General features: G+C 42.7%; 1 protein-coding gene across 7 annotated transcripts in view; it reads left to right on the top strand.

Moving 5' to 3' along the window:
• Window positions 1–10,034, top strand: part of CADPS (calcium dependent secretion activator) — a 176,209-nt gene that overhangs the window by 96,751 nt on the left and 69,424 nt on the right. For 5 of the 7 annotated variants that reach the window (XM_029084774.1, XM_029084776.1, XM_029084775.1 and 2 more), the window contains exons 13-15: window positions 6,468–6,569; window positions 7,508–7,571; window positions 8,343–8,466. In XM_029084774.1, the coding sequence (XP_028940607.1) occupies window positions 6,468–6,569; window positions 7,508–7,571; window positions 8,343–8,466 (290 nt within the window). Of the gene's footprint in view, window positions 1–6,467; window positions 6,570–7,507; window positions 7,572–8,342; window positions 8,483–10,034 lie in introns of all 7 variants that reach the window. The other 2 variants (XM_029084773.1, XM_029084771.1) reach the window with 1 other exon arrangement.

Here is a 10,034-nt window from a genome sequence, read left to right as displayed (position 1 = left end):
TGGTTTTAAGAGGACATAGTGATTTGGGGTAAAATTATGAAAGGTTTTACATGCTTGCCCAGGTCTTTCCCTGCCTTCTGTTTCCATGTTTGTTGCTGTCCTCACGTTGGAGGGCTGTGACAGCACTGCCTGTGTCTGACACGCAGAGGACTGATGTGTCACAGGAGCTTCGCTGCTTCCCCGCCTGCACATGGGCAAAGCCTTGCAGAGCAGAAAGTTGAGCTCAGCTTTCCCAGACCCAAAGTTAGTGTCTAAACCTTGAAGGGTGATTCCTGCCCCTTTCGAAGGAGTGCCTTTCAGGAGTGACCTTGGTTTCGCATGTGCCTTTTTTGGATTTAGCCATGAATAACTTTCTTTTTAAATGTTAAAGCTGGCATCAAAAAAGACTCTTTTTATGCTTGCTAATCCCAAACTTTAAAAAATAAGACTAAAATATTGATCATGTGCATGCTAAGTGTTACAAGACTTTGAGCTTTTCAGAATCAGGATGCCAGACTGAATCCCCTTCAGTCTAATCACAACTGAACAGTATCATTCTCTGCAAGTTGTTCAATGACTATTTACCCAAGGTCCAAGCAGTTACCAGTCTCTCTGTTAATCAATCTGGTATATCAGAGGTTTGCCTTTTCCTCTATAAGCTGTATTTTACAGCATCAGACTTGTTTTCAAGAAGTAGCTCTTTCATTAGCTAACATTAACATCAGCTTTCATTAGTTTTTTACAACTGTAAGCCAGCAGAAATGATGTTATTGTCATAAACCTTGAGGAATTGAAAAGCCTGCATAACCTTTGTAATTTTTTTCCATTGTCTTCTAATTGCATATCTGGCTGTTTCACACAAAGGCAAGATTTCTGTGCAGCTAGTTTAAAAAACAAACCAGGACATTTTTGGTCCCTTAAAAGAAGTAGTAACTACATGAACACTTTACCGCAGTATCTTCACATGCTTCCCTAGTACTTTGTGTTTAGTTTTCACATCTCATTCAGATTAATCACCCCGACTGCAGTGAGGCGGGTTAAAATCTGGCATGGCGTAATGCCGTAGCCTTTCATTAGGTGCTGGCTCCATGTCCTGACCAGCCCCGTGAGAACTCCGCGGTGACACGGCGTGCGTTACGCCTGTCTGTCGGATAGGATCCGCCGTCTGTGCTGAAGGGTGGTGGGTTGCCAGCCACCAGCAGATAACCAGCTCTGTGCGGTTATCTGACGTGATTGATTACAATGGGTGTAGGATGGCAGAGCTCAGAAACCATCCGGTTCAGCCGCGGTACGTCAGGGGTGCAGATCGCACATGAGAAGCGATGAGCCGTGACTTGGCTCGGCGCTGCGGCGTGGAGGAGAGCCCAAGTGAAATGAAGGCAGGAGTTGAGAGGATGAAATGGCTCCCATGCTCTGCAGCATCTCGAGCTGGTGGCTGGGGCAGTGCCCAGGAGAGCGGGCGGAGGGCTGGGCTGAACAAAGGGCTTTCAACCAGCATTTCGCACGTGGTGTGAATTCCCAGAAGAAAGGGGAGTCGAGCAAAACTGATGTTTGCTGAATAAGCTTTTTTTCAAGGGGTCTAAACAGGTGGGCTCTTTCAGGTCAGATTTACTGGGGGAGATGGAGGAGGCAGCAGGCAGGCAGGCAGGTGTGGTCCTGCCCACATCCCTGGAGCCAGTCCTCGTGCAACCGGTGGGACCTCACGCAGGCGAGTCTTCTTGCGAGGGATCCTTTGAAAGCCTACCCTGACACATGCCGTCCAAGGCACTAATCATCGATGTTTACTGTATAGCTCATATGTGCTGCACCTGGCAACCAGCAAGGGAGCTGAAGGCAGCACGTGTTTTATATTTGAGTTGTTACTTTAAAAATCAAATTATTTGCATCAGTTTTTGACATTGTTTTTTTTTCTCTTGGCTCTGTGTGCCAGGGCTCACAGTGCGTGCAAAGATCTGTTTGCTACGTGTAAGCAATATTTTCCTCAGTAAAAAAAGTGTAGACAAGTTAAACATAAAAGGTGTAAAAGATGATATGTCTTTTCATTTATAAGCCGCCATGGTATTTCATACAGGCTTATGTCAAAGTGATTAACCCACTGGAGCTATACTGTATATTTATAATTGCATACAAATGCATGCTATTGCTTCATATATTAGTCTTTGTTAAAAATCATTTTGATATATTTGTTTTAGCAGCATAACTAGCCCTGGGGGCACTGAGTATAATTAGAAAAGGGCATGGGGGGAGGCGGGGCTTGTAGAAGAAAGCAGTGGCCTTAGGATCACAGGTCCTAATTATAATTTATAATTAACCCTGGAATTTGCACAAACCATCTAAGCTAAACAAGGACTATAATTTTTGCTGTTTAAATTGCAACCCTTTTTTTTTAATTTCACCACCTGCTTTGTTGATGATGTTGTTTTTATGGCATAAAACTTAAAAACGAGGGGATTAGGAAAGTGACATTTAAAACTTTTCATATGAAATAGTTACAGTGGGAATTTAGTAGTTGAGAGCCAACATAGTGAATCTGCAGCAGAAGGAGAGAGCTGAAACTTGTTTACTTATAATTACAATTTTCCTTATTTATTTTTCTTGCCTTTTTTGCCCTTCTGCTTCCCTCTCTGCCCACAACTTCTGCCGTACACCTCAAGTGTCCATGAGCAGGAGCTGTAGTGTATCGGATGAAATTGTGTCTCCACAGAGATGGAGACATTTATGCTGTTTGTTGACCCAAATTCATAGACCCAAACGCATTTTGTCCATCGTGCATCTCTATATACCATGTACATACAGAACTTTCTTCCCCCTTTTGCTCTCTTCTCGTTCCCCATCACTGCTCCAGTTTAATAACAATGGGGCTGTGGATTGCGTGTCAGAACATCCATTTCCTCCAGCTGCATTGTAACCAGCTTTGCTGCAGAAATGCTGCTCGCCGGAGGAGTCGGTGCTTCTGTCCATAAGATCAAATAGCAAATATCAAAGTTGAACTGGAGACCTTTACTGAAAACAAAATTGCTGATAAGCATCAGAATGAGCTGGTGCAACTTGAGCTTCTCCTGGGGATTTTTTTTTTTCAGCCCTATCAGCCATGCACTGGAATTGTCTACAGCACAGAAGTGAATCTTAAATTGTAGTGATATTAAGCTATATACCCTTTGTGTTCTTGCAAAAGGGAAAATAAATATGTTCCCTCAAAAAGATTACATTTTCAAAGTATATTTGACTTGAATATTTAATTAGGTTTCAAAATTATCAAGCTAATAAATTAAGTGCGAGGCTTTGGGTAGTGTTTTTCCAGTTCTATGTATATCCTGCATTTGTCACTAATTAATGAGTTCCTAATGCTTCAGCTTCTGGGAAGATGAGCAACAAAGATTAACATAACTAGTAAATCTGAAGATGTGCAGCTGGGTTATAGTATCTGAAATTTGACAAAAACATTGGAAGTATTATTATTTGTGACATGGCTCAAGATGGGGGATTGTGAGGAAAGCAAAGATGACAGAACTGGTGCTAACCACTGTGACAACAACTTGAAAAGCAGCCGACATGACATCTTTCCTATCATGCTGCCGAAAATGTCAACTTTGTGAAGGACAGTGAGAAAATGGTTTGCCGAAAATTTGAAAGGTAGATTCAAGAGATGCTCATCATGTCAGATGCGATATAGTCCACAGCTGGGTGAGAAAGGGAGTCCTTGCCATAGTGATGGCTCTCGGTTGGCAGGCCCTTCCAGTCATCCACGCTGCTCCAAAAATGGCTACAGCTGACCTGTAGATTGTCTCCAGTTTGCAGTAGCATGATCCGCAAGAGCGACGTGCATTTACACCATGCACAGGCCCCATATGGAAGGAGCAGTGGCTGGAACCACTGGATTAGATGTCCTCCTAAGACCCTGAGAAAGGCTCACAAAGACCCTGAGAAAGGCAAAGACCAGGGGATGACCATGGGTTAAGCCTAGTGGTCTCCGCACACCTCAGTGGTTGGGTTGGCATCCCTTGGGGCATTGTGACTTGGGTGAGAGCTGCATTGGCCAGAGCTTGGTTCTTCAGACCCCACCCTTCATCTTCACATGGAACAGTGTTTTCAAAGCAATGCTTCCAGAGCCAACACTGCCCAGGTGGGACGCAACTGATGCTGTCATGTAAGCCCGTTGTAGGTGTCCAACACGACTCATTACATGGTGAGCACAAATAACCAGTTCTGGCAAAACCAAAGTCCTTTAAATACAGTGAGAAACTGTGATTTGTGTGAAAGGGCTGTGACCCAGCCTGAGCTGTCAGATCCTGCCATGAAATCTCTCCAGTTGAGGTTATTGACCCAGCAAAGGGTAACATAACTTCCAGACCATTTCCAGTCCATCAGCAAATCACTGCCAGGGCAGGCGGCTTTTCCTACCTCGTTTGTCAGCGCTGATACAATTAACCTGATGACACTCTGTGAGCTGTTAGGGGTACAGGGTGGGAACCGAATGCCAAAAGTCAAATGAGGGCTTCAAACCTGCCCCTTAATGTATGGCATTTATGGAGGTCTGTCTTGAATGATCTACTCTTCTGCTTGGGACCAAAGCAGGCACTGCAAAGTGCACAGGATCGCGAAAAGCATGAACATCTCTGTCTGAATATTAAATATTTTATGGAACTTTGGAATAAGAAATATATTAAGCGTGTTCAGACATTAATTTTTGCTCGCTATCTAATTTGGTTTTCTTGTGGCTTGCTCATTTCTTCAAAATAACTGGTCCTAATTAGGTACTAATGAGACCAGATCCATACTTCCAAAACTGTTTATGAAATGTGTTCCCCAGCTGAGACATTTTGTCCAAGTTTCAGCGTAAATCTTTTTTCTTTTTTTTTCCTTAATACACAACTGAATTTGGCAAATAATCAAGTAAAGATTTCTGATTAAATGCTGTTTAAATTTAAATACATCCCCTAATATTTGAGTCTTTTTCTGTGTCCCTGCTGCAAGTTTTATTCAATGTATATTTAGCTTTAAAATTTTGCAGTAAATATCATGTAAGGTTTGCTAGTTCCTCTTCCAAAATGTTTTAATGGTTTATTCACCTGTGTTGAAATATCAGAGTTCTATTTATGATATTAAGATATTAAGATTTATTATATTTATGATATTATGATATTAAGAGCTTACTAAATGCAGGGTCAAGGAGAAATGATTGTGCGGATTTTATAGCTTTTAATTTTTTATAGGTTTTTAGGAGGGGGGGGTTTAAAGTTTAAGGCCTTTGATTCTTTAAGAGGAAAATAAAGCCAACCAATTAACCCCTGACAGGAGGTTCATTAGAAGCTTTGTAATCCCTTGCCAAGTCTTTTGTATAGCCAAACCAGTCTAGTACTGCGGATTTATGCAGCTTAAGCTGAACACTGGAGGAGGCCTTTAAGTAAGAACATTTGTTCAATTTTAAGACATCTTACATTACCTACAGAGCGCCTGTGCCAGCAGAGTTGCCCAGGAGTACACAAATCCGTCGAGTTTGCTGGCTGGCCGTGGGGAGCGGTGCCGTTGATTGTTTGCCTGGCCGATTCCTTTGGTGAATGGATTAGACTCGCTCTCTCCTCTCGCCCGGGATTCTGCTGCGTGGCGTATTTTGCCGTGTGGGTGTGGGGGAGAAGGAGGGGATTGCTGCTTTCGGCTCTCAGATGGGTTGGCATCGGCAGAGGTATGGGGTGGAAGAGCATCATCCAGCCCCGGGAGAGCTTCAGCAGGGTTCGCCTGCACACTGTGCTCTGTGAAAGATGAGAAATACCCCGAGGCAACAGCACCTGGGTGTCTCACAATGCACTCCTCTGCACTCCTCAAATACAAGAGTGTCGTCAATAGTCTGAGAAAATCTTTGATAAATTGTAGCAGTGTGTTAATATTTAGAAATTAAAATTAAATGACCGAAAAGGCATTGCATTTTCAAATACAAAATGCATGTCTATCTCTAGGCACATTTTGGCAGAATATACAGAAGATGGTTCACTTCAAGAAATCACTATAATGGGGTGATTCAGCGGTTATGAAGGAGCACAGAATTTTATATTCTGTTTGTATATAAGCCTGTTGTCGATATTCTTTTATACTGTTAATTGTGTTAAATTAGCAGCTGAATTTTTGTGCAGAAATTCAGTCCCCGTTTTGCCAGCAGCTGGCCCAATGCTGCAGTGAGAGTTGGCATTGCACTCCCTGCCATATACCTATATTTAAAAGAGGATTCTGCTTTTTCTGACTTTATCAGAGAAAAAATAAAAGGGGGGCCCACATCTAGGTTATCCTTCTGAGAGTGGTTATTTCTTTATTTGTTTATTTTTTTATAACCTCAACATTCATGCTGTTGTGACCACCAGTGTCTTGGCATGGCACATCTTCTGTCCCGGGTTAGTGACGTCCCTTTCTGAAAGGGCAGCGTGCTGTGTGCTGTGGGGATGAGGTACCAGGGTGGCGAGGTGGAGTCTGAGTCACTCGTGGCATTTCTTCTCCAGGCCTGACGGGATAGGAACTGTGACCGTAGATGAGAAAGAGCGTTTCGAAGAGATCAAGGAGCGGCTTCGTTTGCTTCTGGAGAATCAGATCACGCATTTTAGGTAAAGGCAGAGAGCCCAGGCTGAATGCCAGAGGACTGATTCCCTCCTCCCACCTCCCTCCTATAAGCAGCAAAGCCAAAAGGCAGGTTTTGAATGCATACAGGGATTTTACGTAAGTGGCACAGACCTACACCGGGCAGCAAAGATTGCACTGTAGCATGTTTGAAGCCAGAGAGTGATTTTCAATCCATAACATTTAAAGGGTATTTCAAACCATCTTGCTCCCATAGGCATGGTAATGCTGTGGATGTTTTTCTAAAATTTAACAACAGCAATAAAAAGATCCTTTGTCCTCTTACTTCTCCTTTCCCCTCTGCTCAGGTGTTACCCATTTATTTTCCCTTCTCCCTCGTATTCAGACAGGCGAGGCTTTCTGCAGGGATGTCACAGTACAGAAAGGATGGATGGTGTCCCCATGAAAAGGGATGAATTGCACCTGCACACCAGCCGGGTCCTGAGCGGGTGGTGCATGTTTGCGGGCAGAGGGGTGATGTGCAGTCACACACAGAGACACCCCATGAGCCCCTTGGAGCTGCCACTTGCCAGGGTCACTGGCCTGTTCAGCCTGGTGCATCGCCTGGGAGTCAGTGTCCTTTCCAGAGGGACTTTTTTTCCATTTTTACAAGAAGGTAAAAATAAATATAACTGAAATAAATATAACTGATCTCTCTCCTAGGAGATCTCAAAACTCTCCAGGTGACACCCAGATTTAATAAGCAGCTAAAACTACCAGCTTATTACTGCCCTGTGTTCTGTTTTGCTGCCTTAGCGTCCACACCATCAAACCCTTTCAGAATGTTACTCTCTATGAAGACTGCTTGTTCTGGGCAGAGGGACTAGAGAGTTGCTTGGGCATATTTAGAAAAGCATCTTTATATCTCTGGAAAGGCTTGTTCACATGCACCTGGTCTGATGTTAACGTGATGTGGTTTTTCTAGGTACTGCTTTCCATTTGGCCGTCCAGAAGGTGCACTAAAAGCTACTCTATCGCTGCTGGAAAGGGTAAGCATAAGAATAACAGAGAGTAGTTAAAATTACCTGTATTCATGTATCTTTCCATCTAGAAGAGCTTGAGGAACTGGTGCCTTTGTGCAGGATGTGTAATTAATTATAGTTAATACTGAAATGTGAGGGTTTAGGTGGGCTTGTCCTCTCTCCTGCATCAGCTCGGAGGTCAGTGTGTAACCTGGCCACTGAAGGCAGCACAGCCTACGTCTGTGTTGATAGTTAAGGGTTGGAGGATCTTGCTGGCAAGCATCTACACCGCAGACCCTTGTACATGATGCCTGGCTGCTGTCCAAATTCCCATCTCAAGGCAGGCTCATTCCCCCTGACTGTAGGAAACTTGCTCACCATCGTCCTCCCTATCCCTATTTCTGCCTCCCTGCTGCTCCAACATCCTTCTTACCTCAGCTAACCCACAGTATGGCCAAGCCCAGACCTTAACCCAGGTCAGTCAATGGAGTCCAGGAAAGGCATAACATTGCCTGGCACTGGGCAAGTTGTGATGGATTTTACTGTCATGCACTAAAAAATCAGAAGCACAGATTTCAGAGCATGCCATAGGGTATAGATACAGAAGGGGAATAACACAGCAGGGGAAGGTCCCACATCTCAAGCTGGCCAAGGTGACCTTGTAGTGGATCCTGCATGTTGTACACATACCCTGAGAGCCACGCAGCACTAGTGTAGGAATGGATGTGTGTGCTGGGCTTGGAGAAAAGCAGTTCCGTGTGCCCGATGCCACAACAAATCAGATTTTCTTGTGTCAAGGTTCTGATGAAAGACATAGTTACTCCGGTCCCTCAAGAGGAGGTAAAAACAGTCATCCGTAAATGCTTGGAGCAAGCAGCTCTAGTCAATTATACTCGACTATCAGAGTATGCCAAAATTGAAGGTAAGTCTCTTTCTTTGTGCAATTACAATTTTGTTATATTTCTAGGTGGCAACTGTGGCTGGGAGCTATTTAAAAGAAGCTCATTTGCTATTTATTCACTTGTCAATAAAAGTGATGTGATTCTGAATCATTTTTGTGGTGTTGGCTTCAGAAGCAGTTAAGAATGGAAGCTATGCAAAACGTTTCTTTTTGTGGAAAAGAGAGAGGAAACAGTTAAAAGGAACTGTAGCTTCTTTTTTTTTTTATCGTTAGTGCATTTGGCCAGTGGTGTGTAGTATTTAGACTCATGTCGTGGTTTTAAAAAACAAATGGAGAAATACTTGGGATGTCATCTTTGCAGCTGAAGGTATAGTGCAGCTAATTGCTTGTGACAGTGGAGTTCAGGAAACGAATGAAAAATAAGAAGCTGAAAAACTGTTTAATCTATGCTTAATCATTTGTAACCAATTTAAAATGTCTTTTTTCTGGGAGTGTTTCATTGTCTTTGCAGTTTGCATAGCAGTCATTGATCAGTGATCCCGTACTTGCATCAGATTTCCTTCTTGTCACTCTAAATCCAGCATAGCTGATATTATTGACCTTTTAAGTTATGGGAGAATAATAACCAGTGACTAGAGACACATGTAGCCATCAAAAAGACATTTTAAAGCTTGCTAGTGGATACGTGTTAGCCGAAGCTCTATGATCCAGTCGTTCTTTACATGTTAATCAGTTTATGTTGGTACCTTGTTGGCTGCTATTCCCAACTTGAAACTCCTATTCAACCTTATCCGAGTTCCCAGTTGTTTAAACCTGTATGTTCCAGGTGAATGGTATGTTCTGCTCTAGAATTTGGGTTTCTGTCATGTGTGATGTGAAGCTTTCCCACAGCTGAGATTATCATTGTATACCTCTAGGACAATATTGAGAGGAGGAAAAAAACCCCCCCAAACTCCCTCTGATTTGTTCTTAGTTCTTGTTTACATGAAAAATTGGGTTGTTATATGACAAATTGTCCAGGTTCTGTACATGACATGTCCTCTCTTTTTCCATTTTTTTTCTGTCTAACGATGCAAATTGTGTACCAGTGGTAATGAATTCATTGTTATGCATCCAGTGAGAAACACTTAAGAATTGGGCACTAAAAGGATGTTTATCAACTCTTGACTTGGTAATGAGTGACAAAAATAGAGAAGGAACGAAGGTTTCATAAGCACTGTATTATCAGGCAATTTATCGAAGTACTCAACTTCACAGGATATTTTAATTGGTGTATTCTGTAAAATGCAATGTTTAAATATACTTGACAAGGATGGAGAAGGACTGAGAATCAAAAGCAGCTTTTCTGTTGATGGATGCTTCTACCCAGGGCTGGCTCCCTTAGGTTCTCTGTGTAAATATCACTAACTCGTTGGTAAGATTTGCTCTCTTCTTTCAGATAAATCTATGCAAAAACAAACTTTATGATCTGTAAGTAAAAATGCATTCATTTCCAAAGTAGAACAGTTAGTGTGTACTTTTCCTTTTGTGCCTCAATTCTTCTTGGTTGTGTTAATTATCTGCCCTCTTTTTTGCACTGTGACTTTTAG

Source organism: Antrostomus carolinensis, unplaced genomic scaffold (genome assembly GCF_000700745.2).
Source record: "Antrostomus carolinensis isolate BGI_N321 unplaced genomic scaffold, ASM70074v2 scaffold5394, whole genome shotgun sequence".
NCBI lineage: Eukaryota > Metazoa > Chordata > Aves > Caprimulgiformes > Caprimulgidae > Antrostomus > Antrostomus carolinensis.
Note: the sequence above shows the minus strand (reverse complement) of the source record. Positions and strands in the feature narration are given on the sequence as shown.